Below are 20,895 nucleotides of genomic sequence, written 5' to 3' on the forward strand. Positions count from 1 at the left end.
TTGGATCAGGTCCTTTGTCAGCAGACAAAGTTTCCATTCGTTACTTAGCACTGGTCTTCTTAACATGTATGCAATGCACCATACAGGTTATGTAAAATAAACAGGTTTTACCGCAAGTCTTTTTCCAGAACTAAGTTTTTGCTGTTCTGTTTCTTGTCTTTCATCAGCATCTGTCGCAAATGCCAACACTTGGTACCTGTTATAGGAGGTTTTAAAAAGTAAAAAAGATATATCTTTGTAGTTAATATCCTTACATTAAGTAAAAAATGAAATACAATTATCATGAGTATACATACAGAGTAAAAGCACAGTCTAAAAGGATTGTTAGAAAGCCTATTGTAAGACAACTATCACCAGCAAAGTTGAAATAATAAATATCACTGTAGGATAACAACTAAGTGTAAAGATGGAAATTAAAATAAACATTTCTACTCAGATGTCAAAATAAATTCAACAGCTAAATATATTAGAGGATAGAAATCTAGACCTCAAAGAAGATAGAAGTAAGAAACCAATATATTTTCAAATAGTGAAATTAGGATTATAATAAACCAAGTATTTTTGTTCTTATTAAACTTTAAGAAAACCTCCTAAACTACCCCAAAATACAATCTGCTATATCTAATAGTTATACTCTCAAGCATATCCATGAAGCAGATTAAGTGGTTCCAATCCAAGAGATAACAGTAAACTGGTACCAGCAGGTGGCACATCTGCTTCAAATTTATTTGGAAAACAAGAAAAAGATGGGAGGTTTCTGGATTTCTTTGTACGTCCGTTACTATTATTTTGTAACTGCTAACCAACCATACTAAGAAAAATTGGCAATGAAGACATTAGAACAAGAGATGTGGCCAGCAGGACTAGGGAAGCGATTGTTTCCCTGTACTCGGCACTGGTAAGGCCACAACTCTAATTCTGTGTTCAGTTTTGGGCCCCTCACTACAAGAAATTCATTGAGGTGATGGAGAGAGCTCAGAGGAGGCAACGAAGTTGGTGAGGGGTCTGGAGCACAAGTCTGATGAGGAGCGGCTGAGGGAACTGGGGCTTTTTAGCCTGGAGGAAAGGAGGCTGAGGGGAGATGATATTGCTGTCTACAACTACCTAAAAGGAGGTTGCAGCATGGAGGGTGTTGGTCTCTTCTCCCAAGTAGCAAGTGATAGGACAAGAGCAAATGGCCTCAAGTTGCACCAGGGGAGGTTTAGATTAGATACTGGGAAAAATTTCTTCACAGAAAGAGTCAGGCACTGGAACAGGCTGCCCAGTGAAGTGGTTGAGTCACCATCCCTGGAAATGTTTAAGACGTGTAGATGAAGTGCTTTGGGACATGGTTTAGTGCTAGAGTCAGGTTAATGGTTGGACTCTGTGATCTTGAGGGTCTCTGCCAGCCAAAATGATTCTATGATTCTATGATCAGTTTTGGTTATCCATGAAGATTCACCAGCTCTCCTGGGCCCCTCTGCCCTTCAGGGCAGTCTCTCACAGGATCCCTGCCTGTCAGGTCCTTGGACAAGCCCCAGTCTGTTCTCTTGAAATCTACTGTCTTTAGTCCACTGCTTATCTTCCTCCCTTCTCTCAGTATCTTAATCTATATCATCTCTTGGTCACTGCAGCCAGTGTCTGTAACACTCAATGGCAGATGCTGACCATTGTTTCTCCAAACATTTTTTCTTTCTGAGTCGTGGATTCAGCAACACATCTTACATAGCCAGGCTGTCTAGCACCTGTATCAAAAGGTTTTCCCTAATGCACCTCAGAAACTTTCCATCTTGCTGAGGTCCATTATGTTGCCCTCCCAGCAGACATTAGTCCCCCCTGAGAACAAGGGCCTGCACTTGGGAAACTTCTTTTTTAAAAAAAGGCTTCAGAGCAGATATCCACCACAACATCTCCTTCCTCAGGCATCCATCTGATTCTAAACAGATGGATGCTTGAAAAACTCTCAACATGGTGGTTCAATAAAAGAACCCCATGTACTCAAGGTGCTCCTCCATGGTGAACACAAATCCCCCCTTTGCTTGTCTTTTCTTCTTGAAGAGCCCCCACTCAATCCACTTTTAAGGTGTTACGAAAGCATCATCCCCCTTCGTGCACTTGACCCTTATCCCCTATACCATCACTTACATGATGGATTTAGCACCTGTCCCTCAGCCTAGCAGTCAAGGAGGCTAACAAGCCTCCTCTGCCACGTTGTCAGGTGGATTCCATCTCTCCTCACCAGCCCCCATTCCTGTGAGAGGATCCTATGACCACAAAAGCCAAAGCTCTGTTTCAAATATCTTCTGAAAACTGAACAGATTCATCAGACTAGTAACTATTTGCATCAAAATGAAAATCCAGTTGAAACGACTGGAAGGAACATTTTGCTAAAGCAGCAGAGTGCAGGCACAACAAAGCACAGATTAGACTGAACTGAAGCAGGGAAAAACCTGGCATTTGCAGGACAACATGATATGCCTTGATAAGCTAGTAAACTTAATACATTTATACAAATAAAACAGGATCATAAAGTTCTCAGGTCACACAGTATGCTTTCTTCTATGACTGTACAGAGACAGTAATCACTCAACAACATACAATGTTTTATTTTTCTTCTGTCCTATAACCAACTGTCTGTCACCTGCTTTGGGATGCAGTATTAGTAAAGGCAATAAAAATCAGACATGATTACTTCTAATTTGTTTACAGACTAGATGATAGTATCAAAATATGCTATAATTACTGAACACGAACACATACTTGTAACTCTCAACCTGTTGACAAGAAGACACTGTAATGAAAGAATCTGTCCGAGAGCTGTAAGTCAAGGGACCCGGCAGAAGAAAACCAGGTAAAAAACGGCCAAAAGCGTAGCTTTCCTGTTCAAATAACATGAGCATCCCATCCATGGACTGTATGCATATCAAATCTCGACCTAAGGAAAGCAAAAGAAAGAAATACAAAGGAAACAAAGCAATGTTATTTATTTAGTTTTAATCCTAAAATTGTTAGTAAATTAAAATTGTACTCATAAGTAATCCTAACAAAAATAAGATTAATTTTAATTTACATAGCTGTTTACTATGAGAACAACACTAAATATTCCAACCTCAATAAAAGCTCACTTACTAAAATGAACAAACTAGATTTTGGAGGGGAATAACATTCAGAATATATTAACAGCAAAAAAAATAGCTAGATATTTAATTTCGAAACAAAATTCCTAAAAATATAGCTATTAAAATTCAGTTTAAATAAATGTTTCAGTACTCCCCAAATCCCAAATTATTCTGATTCTTAAATGCCTCTATACCTTACAAACAGTCATAACAACTGTGGTTTAAAATAACCTATTATATTCTTTCAAGTCTGCTTAAACAGCACAACAGAAACTCCTGCAAATACGCATTGTTGTGGAAATAATATAATACAATGGTAATGTTTGCATTCACATTTTCTGCCTTCAAGGAAAGAAAAAACAAAACAGGCCCACTTAGCATTACCAGGAAGACTAAATAAAAATCAAATTAAAATATTCCGCTTGGAGTAAATTACTTCAAGCCTCCATTACTTAGGAGCCTCAACACATGACTCGTCCTGCCTCAAGTACACCAATCTAAATCCAAGTCTCATTTGGAAGACTTCTGAGATCAAAAGCTGCTTGTAAAGTTTGCATTTCACATGCAAAGGTAACAATTCAAATAAACAATATTTTGCGTGCATTCAAAGAGAGGATGATAGAAGTATCTCTCCTGCATTCTGAGATAAGCCCCATCTTTCAAACACAACATGAAATACTTGTAATTCAAAATCTCTATTCAGTTCCATTACAATAATCCATTGTGTCTCAGGAATTATTCTATGCACATGGTCAACTCAAACACATTGTCTGTTCACTAGGCTTCATCCTCAGTCCTTTAAGAACTTTTTTCTACCATAGGAGGGTGAAGAAAAACAAAAATAGACTAAAACTTCATTCTTACACTTAGAAAAGGTAATGAAGGTCAAAGAGATAGCCAGTATTTGAAATAGCAACAAATGTAAAGTACAGTGCAAAACACTGTTCATGTCCACTGTGATTCTTCATAGAAGCTTTACTTAAAAATAAACAAGTTCTCCCATTCTTCTTTCCAGATCATAGAATCATAGAATGCTAGGCATTGGAAGGGACCTCAAAAGATCACCTAGTCCAATCCCCTCGCCGGAGCAGGAACACCTAGATGAGGTTACACAGCGAGGTGTCCAGACAGGTTTTGAATGTCTCCAGAGAAGGAGACTCCACAAGGTCCCTGGGCAGCCTGTTCCTGTGCTCTGTCACCCTCAATGAGAAGTTTCTTCTCAAGTTTAAGTGGAACCTCTTGTGTTCCAGTTTGAACCCATTACCCCTTGTCTTACCATTGGTTGTCACCAAGAAGAGCCTGGCTCCATCCTCATGACACTCACCCTTTACATGTTTATAAACATGAATGAGGTCACTCCTCAGTCTCCTCTTCTCCAAACTAAAGAGACCCAGCTCCCTCAGCCTTTTCTTATAAGGGAGATGCTCCACTCCCTTAACCATCTTTGTTGCCCTGCGCTGGACTCTCTCCAGCAGTTCCCTGTCCTTCTTGAACTGAGGAGCCCAGAACTGGACACAATATTCCAGGTATGGTCTCACCAGGGCAGAGAAGAGAGGAAGGAGAACCTCTCTCAACCTACTAACCACCCCCCTTCTAATACACCCCAGGATGCCATTGACCCTCTTGGCCACAAGGGCACAGTGCTGGCTCATGGTCATCCTGCTGTCCACCAGGATCCCCAGGTCCCTCTCCCCTACACTGCTCTCTAATGGATCATTCCCCAACTTATACTGGAACCTGGGCTTGTTCCTGCCCAGATGCAATACTCTACATTTGCCCATGTTATATTTCATTAAATTTTTCCCCGCCCAACTCTCCAGCCTGTCCAGGTCTCACAGGATGGCAGCACAGCCTTCTGGTGTGTCAGCCTCTCCTCCCAGCTTGATTCTCCATATAGTTCACTGCATGTTCTATAAACCCCATTGCAAGTACCAACCATTTGACAGGAAGGACATTTGAAAGTGCAAAGTTGAATTTTTCAGTCTCTAGTGAAACAGTTAAAATATTTCAATCGTTCACACCAACGATTATATAGACAGAACTGCAAAACAATTTCTACAGTGTAATTTCAGGAACACTGATGGCATTTCAAGCACATAATCACACCACCTGTTTCTTTCCATATGTTCTACATAGACCTTTTCGGAGAACCTTAAAGGTCATTCCTATTTAGTGGAGTTTTGTGGTTTTGTCTGTTTGAGAACTCCTAAAGTGCATACATTTTGAGGAATAACATTAACTGACAATAACAAACACTTCAATTTTGCTTTAACAAGGCAGTAATAGCATTTCCAATTGACAAATTAATAAATTAAAATATAGATAATAATTTTATTCAACATTAGATAAATCCATTGTTCTTTATTAAACTTGAGAGAAGTACTCCATTAATGAAGAATCCTTGGTGGTTTCAAAAAGAAACTTAGCTAAGAAATAATGAAAACTCATCTTCCTGAGCTGAAAATTGTCAGAATCTGTACTAATAAACTAATATGTTTTATAGAAGCAACTCAATGTGGAAATCATTAAAGCACTGTTCCAAAGTAGTCAGACTGAGATTTTGCCTGATACTGAAGTCCAACCAATATATCTTTGGATTTTTTCTACTACTGCAAGTGAGAAAATTTAAATATATCATCTTTATAGCAGCTCATTAAACCACTGACTGCTTGTCACTAGCAACTTCAATTTGATGATTTAAGTCTCAAAAGTTTAATCTATAACATTCTGAAGTTTGTACCACAACACTAGAAACTTGAAACATTTTAAATGTTTCCTTTTCAATGTGCAGATTAAAGTCATATATCCTTCTAGGAAATGTAAACTCTTAACTCTGTTAACAGCAAAAGTCAACCAAGAAATGTTTCCTGTGACTAAATGCAATCATTTCTGAGAGAATTATGGGTTTGACATAGGTCTCCAAAAGCATTTTTTAAACAGAACAATTGGTTTAGAGCTATGATTTTCCTAGGATTTTCGATGCAGACTTCTTAAATTATAAAGTGGGGTGTAGTGCTTCTGTTTATTGTTTATAAAATTAGAAACATAGTCTACAGTATACAAACACATTAGATATGCATATATAAACACACATCCTAAAGGTGCATAACTAGTATACTTCCCTTGAGATTATTTGTATAAATCATCTTTATTAAGCCTTTAATAATCTTTAAATATTCTCCATAGGACAGATTCCAGAATTGTTTGATTTATTCATAACTTGTAGCTGACATACTGCTCCTGAAATATGTGGTACTCAAGAGGTTACAGCGACTACTGATCATAGACAGAATGAATATTTGGTTTGCTGCTTATACCAAGCCTCTGAAGTACTAGCCAAGAACACTGCAATGACTTTACTAACATACAATTCAAAAATTAATGAGACTGATCTATAAATGAGTATAGTATGTGTTTTGATTAAAAAATAAAGATGCATATGTGAATTTGAATGTTATTCAATATTAAGGTTCCTACAATTCTGAATGTCCTGCTTTTCATCATTAACAGTTGACACTATCAACTATTATTAGTGAAAATTAAAAAGAAAAATCATGTATTCATTAAAAAATTGTAGCAACCATATAAGTTCAAAGAGTATCACTCAAAAGCACACTAAGGTTGTGAGTAGACAAATGAGCAAAACCAATCTAATGTTTTGCTACTGCTGGCAGAAGTAGTCCTGCTCACCTCTTTTACTCTGGGCCTCCAGCTACCCTTGCTCAGGTCACATAGTTCCTTCTCACTTCCAAGCCAGATCTGGTACTTATCTGATGGCTGATAAACCGATAGTTGGACACCATCCCAAATTTGTAACTTTTTAAAAAAGTTTCAAACCAGTGAATCATCACCTCACGTAAATAACTCCAAACACGCCTAGCAATGGCCAGGGATTACCTGGAAAGTATAAAGTGTGACATGGCTCTGGGGTGATGGTTAAGGGCATGATGGCCCAGGTGGTCTTCCTCCTTGATCCTGCTGAGGAAGGGGAAGTGCATGAGGAAAACTAGATGTACCCTATGGGTCAACAATAGGTTGTACAGCAGGTATCCACAGCAGATCTTTGTTTTATGACCATCCTCTTTGAGGATTGACAGGTGTTTGGAAGAGACAGGATCCTCTGACTAAATCCAGAAAAAGTATCTTTGCCAACAGGCTTGCCAACTCAGTAAGAGCAGTTTTAAACTAGGAATGACAGAGGAGGCAGAGATTTTACAACAATTCAGTGAGGGAGTGGTAGACGAAGTAAGCAAGCAAAAGGCTCCAGGATGATGTGAACCAAAGGGACATGGCAATCAAGTAAACACGGCTGAAATGTAATTACGTCAAGCATAGGAATCCAAGTAAGGAAGTGCCCATAGAACAGTGGTCTTACCGAGAAAGCTCTCATGGCTTTTTGAATGCCTCTCTGAAATGTCTTCACAGTAATGTATTACCACATAGTAGGGGAAAAACAGGAGGAACTGGAAGTCTCTGCAAAGTTATAGGGCTATGACTTCATTGGGATCACAGAGATACAGTGGGCTAACTCACATGACCAGAGTGCTAAGATGGATGCATCCAGGCCCTTCAGGAAGGACATGCCAGGATGATGATAGGGAGTTGCCCTTTTTAGAAAAGATGACTCAAAATGCACAGAGACAGGTGATGAAGCAGTCAGGAGCTGCCTCATGAGGATCAGGATTATTGGGCAGACCAATATGACAGTGTGTCATAGGCCACATGATCAGGAAGACACCAATGAGGCACTCTTCAGATAGCTGGCAGAAGCCTCATTATTTGGTGGCTCTCGTTCTCATGGAGGACTTGAACTGGCCACATATCTGTAAGAAGGACAACAGCAGGGCACAAGAAATCTAGGAGGTTTCTGTAACACATCGACAAAAACTTCCCAGCTCAGGTGACTGATGAGCCAAACAGGAGAGGTGCTCTGCTGGATGGGATACTTACCGGCAAGAAAGGATGTGAGGGTTAGGGTACAGCCTTGGCTACAGTGACTATGAGAGGGTGAGGAGGATGATCAAGATAAGTTCAGGAACATAAGAAGAATGAGCAGGGCATAACACAGGATCACATCCCTAGACTTCGGGAGAGCAGATTTCAGCATTCTCAGGGATCTGCCTATGAGTTTCTAATAGGATATGGCCCTGGAGAGAAAAGTGATCCAATAAAGCTGGTTGAATATTCAAGGATTACCTCCAAGTTCAAGAACAGCCTATCCCAAGATGCAGGGAGTCAAGCAAAGGCAGGCAGCAAGACACCGACAAGGATAAACAAGGAGCTCCTAACTACACTGACATAAAAAGAAAGTGTAAAAGAAGTAGAAGCAGGGGTGGGTGACCTAGGAGGAATATACAGATACTGTATAATCATTCAGAGATGGTCTTAGGAAAGCAATAGCCCAGCTGAATTGAATCTGGCAAGGGATACAAAGGGCAACAAAAAAGTATTCCACAAAGTATTGTATTACAAATGAAGTAAATACAAAAAAGTATTCCAAAAGAAGACTAGGAAAAATGTGAGATTGCTGCTCAATGGAGCAGGGGCCATAGGGGCCATACCCTCAGTCAAAGATGTTCTGGTTAGGGAATATTTAAACAAAATAAACTTAAGTTCATAGGGCTTGATGTGATGCACCAACAAGTGCTGAGGTAGCTGGCTGATGTCACTGCAGTGCCACTCAATTATCTTTGAATGGTCATAGCAATCAGAAGAGGTCCCTAAAGACTGGAAGAAAGCAAATGTCACTATCTTCAAGAAGGACAAGTAGGATGATCCGGGGAATAGGCAAGTCAACCTCAGCTTAGAGCCTGGGAAGGTAATGGAACAACTAATGCTTGTAAAAAACTATTTTCAGACACCTGAAGGACAAGAAGTTAATTGGGAGTAGCCAATGTGGATCTACAAAGGTGAAATCACACTTAACCAACCTAACTTCCTTCTACAAAGAGGTGACTAGCTTTGTGGACGACAGATCAGTGGATGTCATTTATCTTGATTTTAGATGCTGTCTCCCATAGCATCCCCATATATACACTGATGAAGTCCAGGCTACATAAGTGGACAATGAGGCTGACTGAAGACTGGTTAAACTGCCAGGCTCAGAAGGTGTTCTGCCATTCAGAGTGACCTCAGCAGGCTGGAGAAGTAGGCAGACAGTCATGAAGTTTAAAAGGAAATGCAAAGTCCTGCCCCAGGAAGGAATAACTCCAGGCATCAATACACACTGGAGGCCAACCAGCTAGAAAATGGCTCTGCAGCGAAAGACCTGGATTCTCTTGGATGAATTATACCACGAGCCAGTAAAGGTGTCCAACAGTGTCCCAGGCTGCATTAGGAAGAGTATTACTAGGAAGCTGAAGGAAGCAATCCTTCTTCTCCACTCAGCATTGGTGAAGCCAACTGGGTCCAGTTTGGGCTGCCCAGCACAAAAATTACTAGGGACATACTGCAGCAAGTCTAGCAAAGGGCCAAAAGGATTATTAAGGAATTGGTGCATCTTTCAGATGAGGAAAAGCTCAAGAGCTGGGACCATTCAGCTTTGAGAAGAGATGGGTCAAGGGGAATCTCACCAATGTGCATAAACAACTAATGGGAGAGAAAGAAAAAGAGGGTGACAGACTCTTCTCTGTGGCTCCCAGTTACAGGACAAGAGTCAACAGGAACAAACTGTACCACATGAAATTCTATCTGAACTTTTTTTTTTTTTTTAAACTGTGAAGGTCATCAAACACTGTGTTCTTCCATAGACGTATTGAAAATACAATTGAACACAACCCTGGGCAACTTCTAGCTGAACCTGCTTAGGAAGTGGAATTGAACTAGAAAGACGTCAAGAGAAGAATCATTAAAATAAGGCATTCAAAAGAGACATTCTAACTTTCGTTTCTCATCTACTCCAAGGCACTATGGTAGATACCTGTTCCTCTAGGTTTGAAATTTCCCAGGATTTAGTCCTATCAGCAAACAGTGGAAATCATTAAAGAAAATTGAGATGTTTTGCACTGGTATGCTATCAATATTTAGTATACCCAGCTTCCACTTCCCAACAGTTGCTGACATTTTATCACACTGTTGATACAGTCAAAAAAAAAGTATGAGTTAGTCAGCTGTATAAAATTACTAGTAACCAGTAAAAGTACTGTGAGAAACTTGTACAAACACTGGTAACTAGTAAAAGGTGTGAGCCCACTGGTTGCCACCACAGTTGCTTAGGTACAGTTATTTTAAAGCTTGACTTGCAAGAAAACAGTGCTTCATAATTCATGTGCCCATGTGACCACAGTTATTCTACATCTGTTACCTCAAAATCACATATGTTCACATTCAGCATTCAAAGGCATACTGAAAACCCTCTCAACGTTTTACATTAGCTAACTGTTCAGTTCTACTTCTATTTTTCACCTTTATCAAGAATACAACCGTGTATGTCTGGGTAGAGAGAATCTTCAATTCTCTTTCCACAGTGTCCTATGAATTTTCCTATCATCAGCAGTGTGCTACAGAAGAAACCTGCAGCTGGTTGCCCTATTTTTCTTAATTTTCAATGTCCGGCTTCAATAGAACTCCTCAGTATCTGAAACCTGAAGACAAAAAGATCACAGGCATCTTGGAAAAGTTTTTTTAAAGGCACAATAGTAGAACACATTTGTCTTTTGTTTATGAAGACTTTTTATTCTTCATTTCTTCTTCCTTAGATAGATACAGATAAAACTGGGGGGAGGGGGCGGGGACGACACAGGGTGAACTGTGCATAAAATGATTTAAGTCACAGAAAAATGTAACAGTAGTTTAAATTTTTGCCATGTTGCTAGTATACTGTTTTTAAAATTTCTAAATATGGCTTGATATGTCATAAGATTAAAAGACATTTAATTGTAAAGTGGATGCCCTTACTAACACATAAATCTTACATATTTTGTAACAGAACTAAATGTCAGGTCCATCTGGTTATACTGATGGTAGTGAGAAAGCTACCTTTTAGACACATTCAGGGTTTAAGGTTGTCTAAGACATACAATTTAATTGTTACTTCTATTCTTCTGATAACATTTAAAGATAAACACTACACCAGATATAATCAAAATGCAGTGGTAACCTAGCATACTTATTACAATTCAACTGACAGAAAAAAATTAAGATCAGCAGAAGTGTTGAGGTGTTACTGCTTAAGAAACAAGTAGTAAAAGTTTCTGTTCTCATGTGTGAATATCAATTTTATTCTTATCAATTTCATTACATCATGAAAATGATTAACAGAAAAACTACAGTACTTTCTTCAATATATATGAAGCTAACTGTCATATCAGACATGGAAACATTAATCTTCAACATGCATAATCCCCAATCACACACAAATATAACTGTTAAAATATCTCCTGTTTTAACAGTAGTGATATGATTGAATATGATATGACATAATATGACAAGTTCTTTAGAGCACTCCAATGATTTCCAAGCATACTGCAGTACTGAACGATACTGTCTGAAGAAACAAATACAAGGCATCTAAGACTGAATCAGTAATGGCTCTTTATGCCTTTAAGAGCACAGCATCACTTCTTAATATACCTACCACTTCATATTTGTGTTGTTCATACTCACTAATTTTCAAATTTGTATTTTAACTAGCTTGTACCAGTGGATCAAACTCCAATTATCCAAACTATTACATGTAAAGCGTCATTAAAGAAAATTAAAATGTGTATGAAGTCTTATTTCCCAGCTTTTTATAGGTCAACTTATTTCCTTTGGCCATTTGTTTTTAATGTGTAGCTAGTGAATAGAGTTTTTATGTTTCACTTTAAGAAATGCAGTCTTCCAAAAAAGTCAGCCAGAAATGTCCATTTCAAATAAGCTTATTGCAGCCAGTTGGCTTTGCCAGTGACATATTTATAAAGTGAAAATATAACCCATAGTGTTTTCTGCAGATCAGATGGAATCACTTAGTGTACTCTGCATAGTTTCAGCAGCTTGTGTCTCAAGAGGAATGTCGCTCAGCCAAAAAGTGTTACTTTTAAGCACAAGTCCAGCTACTGTTGTTTTGTAGTTTTGTTATTCTAGCATGAGATGAATACATTTGTCACACTTTTAAACCACAACATATTTTTAGAGCTAATGCAAAGCCAAAATGAGAGGCAGGTGGTAGATCTTTGAAATAAGCTTCTAATTAAATCTATTTTGGAGCTCAAGATTTTTGCATGTTAATGATTTCCTCTACTCCAAGCCTCCCTTCTGGCACCAAATCATTTTCATAAAAAGCACATTATGTAATCACAAGGCCTGAGCACCATGTGAAAACTACAGTATCAAATGGGATAAATTAGAAATCAGAAAAAGCTTCATGAAGTTACAGATTTTAGGAGATGTCAGCAGAGATAACTTTACTGCCTTTAATGGTAATCCAAAGCTTCAGTCAGAAGCCTCCTGTGGAAGGAAGTCCCAATGAAATAAAATGAAAAGATAAATCAGCATTTGTGTGACACCCAGCAACCTAAGAGCCATTCAATGATACATGGGAAATGTCTTCCTAATAATGATAAAAGTTAAATCCACAGCACATTGACCAGTGAAGCAATGCACACAAACTGTATTCCCACATACTGCAACAGGAATTACTGTCCTGACTTGGAACAAGCAAATATGTCTTCCTTTTCCTTCATCATTGAAATTTGTCCCCAAAAATTTCTCCCAGCACAGAGAAAGAAGTCTCCTCTGGTTCAAACCCGTTTTGGAGAATTCAACTTGCTGCTGTGTGTAGCTCCTGAATCAAAACAGATCTGTGTCAACTGTGAGAAAAGCACTTCAGGGATCACTTCTGACTAACAGAAAAGCCATTTGAAAATATGTCAGGCAGTACTTAAAACAACGTATGCCTTACAAAAGGCAAGTCTTAGGTTACTTCCCTAAGCCAAAGCAGGAAGCACATGTCAGTGTACATTCAGAATGAACTCTAAATTGACGAACTTGGTGGTCTGGTGGCTGCTCATTGCATTACTACAGAAGGGATCAAAGTTCAGGACTTCAGCTGCAGCCATTCATTCTAGGCCAGAGGACCTGACAGCACCGCCAAGGCAGTGCAACACCCTGAACACACGTAAAGAGGAAAAGTGCTCTGCATCACTCAATGCTAACGCATGTACCCACCCCAAACGACGCACAAAGTGTATGTGTGTTCCAGCTGAGACTGATGAAATGCTTTACTGCTGGAATTGAAAAATCACTCCAACAGGAAGGAAATAGAGAAGTAGATAAGAGTTTAAGAGAAATCAAGGAAAGTGTTTAAGGAAAACACCAAATCCTTATTCTACTGATGTTAGCTTTAATATTAACGTATCAGAGTAAAACATGTTCATAAGCTCCAGCACAAGATATGCTCCCTCTGCAACAGCCCACTCTGTGAGAAGCCTCTATGGTCAAGACACAGTAAAGCATGCAGTCAGAGCTGCCATGAGAAAAAGAATCTTTGTGCTTCTCATAGGCATCATACTGTGTTCTCTCTACCTAACCTCTTGCAGATTTCTGCCTGTCATAAAATATAAGGAGGATTTTAGATGGAAAGGTAATCTTGAAGTTAATTATTAAAGTATATCCAAAGGTTAATCAGTCCTCACACACACAATCAAACATTTAGAGACCTGTGATATCACAGAATCACAGAATGTTAGGGACTGTGAGGGACCTCAAAAGATCATCCAGTCCAATCCCCCTGCTGGAGCGGGAACACCTAGATGAGGTTACACAGGAAGGTGTCCAGGTGAGTTTTGAATGTCTCCACAGTAGGAGACTCCACAACCTCCCTGGGCAGCCTGTTCCAGTGCTCTGCTACCCTCACCGGGAAGAAGTTTCTTCTCATATTTAAGTGGAACCTCTTGTGTTCCAGTTTGTACCCATTTCCTCTTGTCCTATATCATTGGTTGTCACCAAGAAGAGCCTGGCTCCATCCTCATGACACTCACCCTTTACATATTTATTACATTAATGAGGTCAACCCTCAGTCTCCTTCAAGCTAGAGAGACCCAGCTCCCTCAGCCTTTCCTCAAAGGGAGAAGCTCCACTCCCTTAATCACCTTCATGGCTCTGCGCTGGATTCTCTCCCGTAGTTCCCTGTCCTTCTTGAACTGAGGGGCCCAGAACTGGACACAATATTCCAGATGCGGTCTCAGCAGGGCAGAGTAGAGGGGGAAGAGTACTATTCCATATATTCATCAGCAACTTGGATGAGGGAATAGAGTGTACTATCAGCAAGTTTGCTGATGACACCAAGCTGGGAGGAGTGGCTGACATGCCAGAAGGCTGTGCTGCCATCCAGCGCAACCTGGACAGGCTGAAGAGTTGGGTGGGGAAAAATTTAACGAAATATAACAAGGGCAAGTGTAGAGTCTTGCATCTGGGTAGAAATAACCCGAAGTTCCAGTATAAGTTGGGGAATGACCTATTAGAGAGCAGTGTAGGAGAAAGGGACCTGGGGATCCTGGTGGACAGCAGGATGACCATGAGCCAGCACTGTGCCCTTGTGGCCAGGAAGGCCAAGGGCACCCTGGGGTGTATTAGAAGGGCGGTGGTTAGTACGTCGAGATATACTCCTTTATTCTTCATCTGACTCTTACCACAGAAGATGACGTATTTCAATTACACAACTTGGGAACAATCCCTTTAGACCTCAAATTGATCTGAGGTGGCAAAAGGACCCTTAGGAAAAACTCTAGTATCGTTCAAAGGAGAAAAAAAGACTGACATGCAGTATAGAGATCAGAAAGTATCCTAGCTGCAACATCCAGCACACTAAAGTTCCTACTAAAAGTAAGCTGGTATCTGGCACTGTGTAGACATGAGAGGTAAAGTCCCCTCCCCTAAACAGATTACAGTACTAAAAATTGTTTATTACAACCTTAATTATAAGCGAATAATTTTTCCCACATTCAAAAACAGATGTTTCTACCTAGTGCAAGAACATTTCTCAGGAAAATATGTTCAGGCAGCTGTGAAAGCAGTATTACAAACACTTTTTTATTTTCAATACAGCACATTAATTACAGATAGTATAAGTAGAGTGGGTCTTGAAAACAAAACATTACCTGTGCATGAGAGAATGGCTGAATCCATAGGTGTAGCCTGAATAATAATGATTCACGAAGAAATGGTAGTAGAATTCTTTTTCCTTAAATTTTACTTGTTGTTTTAGCTTGTTAACTACTTCCCAAGCCCTGGTAACTGCAGAATTCTTTGAAGACCCTGCATCCATAGAGGCATTACAATGCTGACAAATACACCATTTCTAAAGAAGGCAGGAGAAATTCTTGTCTGTGAACCTTTCCAATGTCAAGTACTGTCAGCAGTTGCCCTTCCAAATCAGTAAACTTTGACTGGATAGTTAAGGCACAGGGATGTTTTTAACGAATCACAAATCAATTGCAGACCTGTCATTGAGCTCAGTCAAATATAGGCCCTATTTTGCAATATTTTAGATATTTTCAAAAGTTATCAGTAAGATCTTAAGTCACCATCATACAATAAATCTACCATCTTTAAAATTCCATTAAAGACACTCCTGCAAACTTATAACCAAAAATAATAACAAAATGCCACTGTTAAAACACAGTGAATTTCTCCATCTTTTCTCCTACATGTCCAGTTCTAGTTGTCTTATAGTAAGAAGTTTCACAGTTCCTAAGCAATTCCCAAAGCACTTTGACTCTTTACTAATGCTTTGAGCTAGAGAACTGTTAAAAGAATTGCTGAAGAATGTTCTCCAGAATAACTGAAGTCACATCCAAAGAACTGATTGAAAATAGGTTATCACAAAGTCTAAGAGTCTAAATCTTACAATGTGAAGCTGAGAGTATAAAGAATCTTAGGTGGAACACTGTTCAATAAGCTTCAAACATCCCATTAAAATTAGAAATAAACAGCTTGACTAAATACCCTCAAAAACACCAATAAAATACAGCCACTTTTTATGTTCAGATCATTTGTCTATATATATATCCTAGGCTAGTAACCAACATACAGAAAGAACTAACTCTTACTTTGTGGTCAAATGAGTCAGAGAATTACATCTCTATCAAAAACAAATCCACCACCCCTATTGCTTTTCTTTTTGGCACTCTTAGAAAAGACATCATAGATTTAGCAAGCAAGAACAATTTGTTATCTTGTATTTCAGGACTGTTGGGAACACTGTGAATACTCAACTGATCTTACTACTTTGCCACTAACCTTGCAAAATATTATCTTCATACTTTTGCAGGTAAGCAAGATGACACACATTTTCATTCCAATCAATCATCCTACTAAAGAGCAGTTGCATACATTTTAATTCTGCAGTAATCCTTCCTTGTCTTTTTTATTCACTATAGATGCCAAATATATTTTGGTGGGTTATTTATGTTTTATCTTTTTTAAATCATGCTCATAATCAGACTTTATTAGAAAAGTGTCTTCATTATAAAGATTTGCACCAAACCTAATAACCCAAAGTACAATTAGCAGAAAGCAACATAGCCTATACAAGATATATTTCATACCTCTAGGAAAAGCAACTATTAATAACAAGGGTTTGGTGATCTTTCAAATAAATTTCTATAGGTACTTTTTTGTAATGGAATACTTTTTTGGTAATGGAATAATCACAGACAAACACTAAAAAAATAAACAAAAGCTACATACACACATTTCTGAAAGACTCTTGGAAAAGATGAAAGAAGCTAAATAGTTAAAAACTAAAACTGCATTCTTTCGTATGAAAAAATATGGGGCAGCAAACAAATCTGATAGACAAATGTATCCACATGAAATGCTGGAACATTTAATATGAAAGTACATATGTAAAAAATAAAGCTGTACGTAGGTTTGAAGTAACAGAAAATTCATCATGCCAAACTATTTATTAGACAGGGTAATAATATATACTGCATTTCTAAACTTTAGAGACAGCATCTCTAAACTTAAGTAAAACATCTGATATGATCTCAGACAATTGTCTCACAGGAAACCAGAGAATGGCAGGCAACAGCACTAAAAAGAAGAATCTGGGGATTAGAGTAGGATGATGAATTAAATATGAGTCAACAATATGTCACTAAAAAGACAAATGCAAGATTGGGTCATTATTAATATACATGCACTATTAAAAACATATGAGGTAATTATTGCTCTGCTTGGCACTCACTGATTCTTGGCAGGAATACTGCAGAAGCCATAACCCCACACGCAAGATTTTATACTACCAGTGCACAATGACTGCACACATTTGGGTACCATACTTCAACAAAAGAAATTAGAAAAAATAACATATAAAATGTACCAAAGTTTTGAAAAACAAGTCTTCCATTTACATATACAACTGCTCCTAAATTTACATATTTCTACAATTGTTTTTTATTCATTTTACTCACAGTGCTTTGTTTAAACAAAATGCAGATTAAGTGATATATCTAGCAATTTATAATTGAATCAAAATTCTGGCATACGGAAAGCAACAGGAGTTTTTACTTCAGTTAAGCTATGATCTTACTCATTATTGTTAAGAGAACTTGAAGAAGGTGAAAGGAAATGGATGATAAGAGATTCCGAGAATGTTTTCCTTGATTATTTTTCCATTCACATGTTCAATTTAGAGAAGAGGTACTAACTCCATTATTTAAAAAAAACACAAACGGCTTTCCAAAGTTACATGAGAAACCATATCAGAGTAGTCATCAGCAGATCTATTCCATGAAAAAACTCACTAAGACCAAGCTTTTCAAATAACCTGTCCTCATCCAGAAGCAATCTAACAGGAAAGTGACAGTTAAAATTCTGGTCCTTAACAGAACTAGCCAATAAATCAAATTCCAAATTTATACTGCTGCTGTATTTAAACATAGTCATAAGAATCATTTAACCTTACAGCATAAAACTCAGCTGATAATTTTTTTCTGACTAACACCTAATAAAATTAGTTCTTGAAGAATTGTGGAAAAGTTAAGGACACTCTACCCTTCTTACAAAGTTTTCTGTTACAAGGTTGCATGGTTTACACATACGTTGTACTTCTTTATTAAAAAAATTCCTCCATATAGCACCCTCTTTGTTCTAACACTCAAATACACTTTGCCTCTAGGCCAGTGCTATAATAAGAGTAAAATTAATTCAAGGCCATTTGCTGAGAAAAAGATATTTTCACACTTTTTTGCTCGTAACTTTTCCATGTCAAAGCTGTATTTTCTTTTTTCCTTCCCTTTGCTATTGTTTTATTATTTCCTTTTATTGGTGCAGTATCCATTGAACAACTCCAAATAAATCTGAAATATTCTGGAAGCCAACTTAAGGCATTAAGGTTTCAGATTAAAAAATAAATTCCCAAACTTGTGAATTATTGGGAGGATCAAATTCTGAATCATTTATCAACTCATTTGAACAGGTTATATAAAAATAAGATGAATTCAACAATTATTTAACTATTAGATAACGCAAGTATATTTTGTGGAATTGCACCAAACAGTAACATTACTTTTGCAGTGAAAATAAAAAGCCATTATCCGTAAGCAAACACTATTCAAAAATAACTCGGCAACTAAGAAATTAAGGTTATTAAACTATGCTTTGTCTCTGTCATTAGATTAAATCAGTATTCTATTCAAGAGTAGCCCAATACCTTGTGTGTCCCACTGGTAAGTTACCAATATGCTGTTTCTTTCATTCTTAAGTAGAAGGTAAAAATCTTAATAACATAAATTGAAAAAGAAAACTGGAAGTGTTGAGAATGTTCATACACCCACCTTACTGTACCACTTTTGCCCTGGAGAACAATCACAGCACTCAACCCTCACCTGGGAAAGGTCATCCCCCTATTACAGCATGTGATCATTCACACACTTCCTATGCACTTCAGACAGTAGCTCAGGAAACCTGCACTTCATACACCACTCCTCAAAGCACAGAATTTTAGTATTCACTGCATATGCACTGTTGTTTGTTCATACATGAGCTACCATCCTGCCCACCATTCAGTCTAATGCACAACCAACCACAGGAAATTTATGTGATAATCTGTAAAACTACCTAAACCTCAAGTAATAGTGGTTCTGTTTTCATTTGAAAGCATTTCTCCATTATTTATATCATTTCAGCAGAAATTTATTGCATATACTTTCCTCAAACATAAGCCACATCTGACTCAAGACAAACAAGGGGAAGAATGAAATTGTGGCCTGATCTGCACACTTTTTCAAAGCAGCAGTAAGGGCACTTTTACTACATGAGAGCGTAATACCATCATTTCTTCTAAGAGGGTTCCACATCAGTAAATCTCTCTTTTTAAGAACAGTCAGACACAAGTAGTATATTGACTCTTTCTCAAGAAGTAGGAGGACTTAGGCTAGTAGCTATAAGCTAGCCGAGTTGTAACCCATTCAACAGAAACTGGTAATGTAGGAATGAGAGTGATTTTCCAAGGTAGTGTCTCTTTTTCAGATTTCTCTAAGGGCAAAACAACATACCATGTATGAATACCTTCAATGTGAGCCAGACAAAGTTAAGGCACAGGACAGAGTTTATTTCTATAAGTTGTATGCACAAAATTAAAATAACTTCAGCCTTAACTATCTAAACATCACATTAGAAAAAGGCTATAAAAACTAATTATGAAGTAATATTAATTCATTTATGCTGAGTCAAAAATGAGTTTTGCTTAATGCAAATTTCCTGCAAATCTTCTGCTGTATCAATACATAACTTCATAAGATTCTTAAGTAAGCAGTTGGTAATTATCTCAACTATCTCTGAGTGATTATCCATCTATAAGAAGTTATAACACTACCACATGATTATAGTTCACTGCTATTCTTTCATCCAATTGAAGTCAACAAGTAAATCCATTAACCAAAATTCCTGCACAGCTAGAACAGATCCAATTCGGCATTATTTTAATTAAAAGAACTAGACCTACCTGATTTTAGAGGAATTTAAACAAAATTCAGGAATGGAACAAAACTATGATCAAATTATGTCAATTACAAAATTTCACAATAATTGTTTAAAACTTAATCACTACATAGCTAACAAAAAAAAAAATCTCACTTTTTTGATAAGCATTCTTTTAATTTTAATTAAGATTGAACAATATTTATAGTATTGCTTAATAAGAATTGACTATTTCTAGATTAATATCAGACTTACGCCTTCTGAACTGAAGGTACACTGCTGCATAAAGAAGAATAAGAAAAGGAATTCTTAACAAAAACACCGTATTCAATTCACTTGATTCACTCCATTCTATTCTTTTAACAATGTCAAAACATGCAAGTCATTTATCAGAAGCTTTCAATCAGCAGTGACTTTCAATCAGCCAAATGACATTCCACCACTTGGGGTTTACCAGCTCATTACGACATTTTAAAGTATTTTCTTTACTTGTCCTCAAAAATCTTGATACTTCACAGACAACATTTGAGAGATGCTGTCCAGAACAAACTAGAGTTCTAAGACAGCACATGTCATGCTGCGTCTAGTACACACACTCTTTTAAAACAAGCACAGCTGCCTCTGCACCACATAGCAATCACAGAAGCACACTTACATACATCAGAGAAACTCAACTCAGATCTTTGATAGACAGGGTAATAAGGAGAGAGCTCTGCATTTGGGTAACCAAAAATTCTAAACAAGCCTAAGATGTTCAACAACTTTCTCACTTCTCTCCCAAATAAAAATATAAACAAGAGTTAGGCAAACTCTACTCCTGCTGTTACAAACTGATCAGGTTCTTTAGTATAACCTTACCCAATAACTTGATATTGGACTCAAGCATCTTGTA

At 37.8% G+C, this 20,895-nt stretch overlaps 1 protein-coding gene across 5 annotated transcripts in view; it reads right to left on the reverse strand.

Annotated features, from left to right (window-relative positions):
- Positions 1-20,895, reverse strand: part of BBS9 (Bardet-Biedl syndrome 9) — a 330,225-nt gene that overhangs the window by 291,780 nt on the left and 17,550 nt on the right. For all 5 annotated transcript variants that reach the window (XR_011737694.1, XM_065831489.2, XM_065831490.2 and 2 more), the window contains 2 exons: positions 2,740-2,914; positions 112-196 (listed from right to left, as the gene is read on the reverse strand). Coding sequence is in view for 4 of the 5 variants with exons in the window: in XM_065831489.2 (XP_065687561.1) it covers positions 112-196; positions 2,740-2,914 (260 nt within the window). In the remaining variant the exon portion in view is untranslated. The remainder of the gene's footprint in view (positions 1-111; positions 197-2,739; positions 2,915-20,895) is intronic.

The sequence above is a fragment of the Patagioenas fasciata genome, chromosome 2 (assembly GCF_037038585.1).
Source record: "Patagioenas fasciata isolate bPatFas1 chromosome 2, bPatFas1.hap1, whole genome shotgun sequence".
Classification (NCBI taxonomy): domain Eukaryota; kingdom Metazoa; phylum Chordata; class Aves; order Columbiformes; family Columbidae; genus Patagioenas; species Patagioenas fasciata.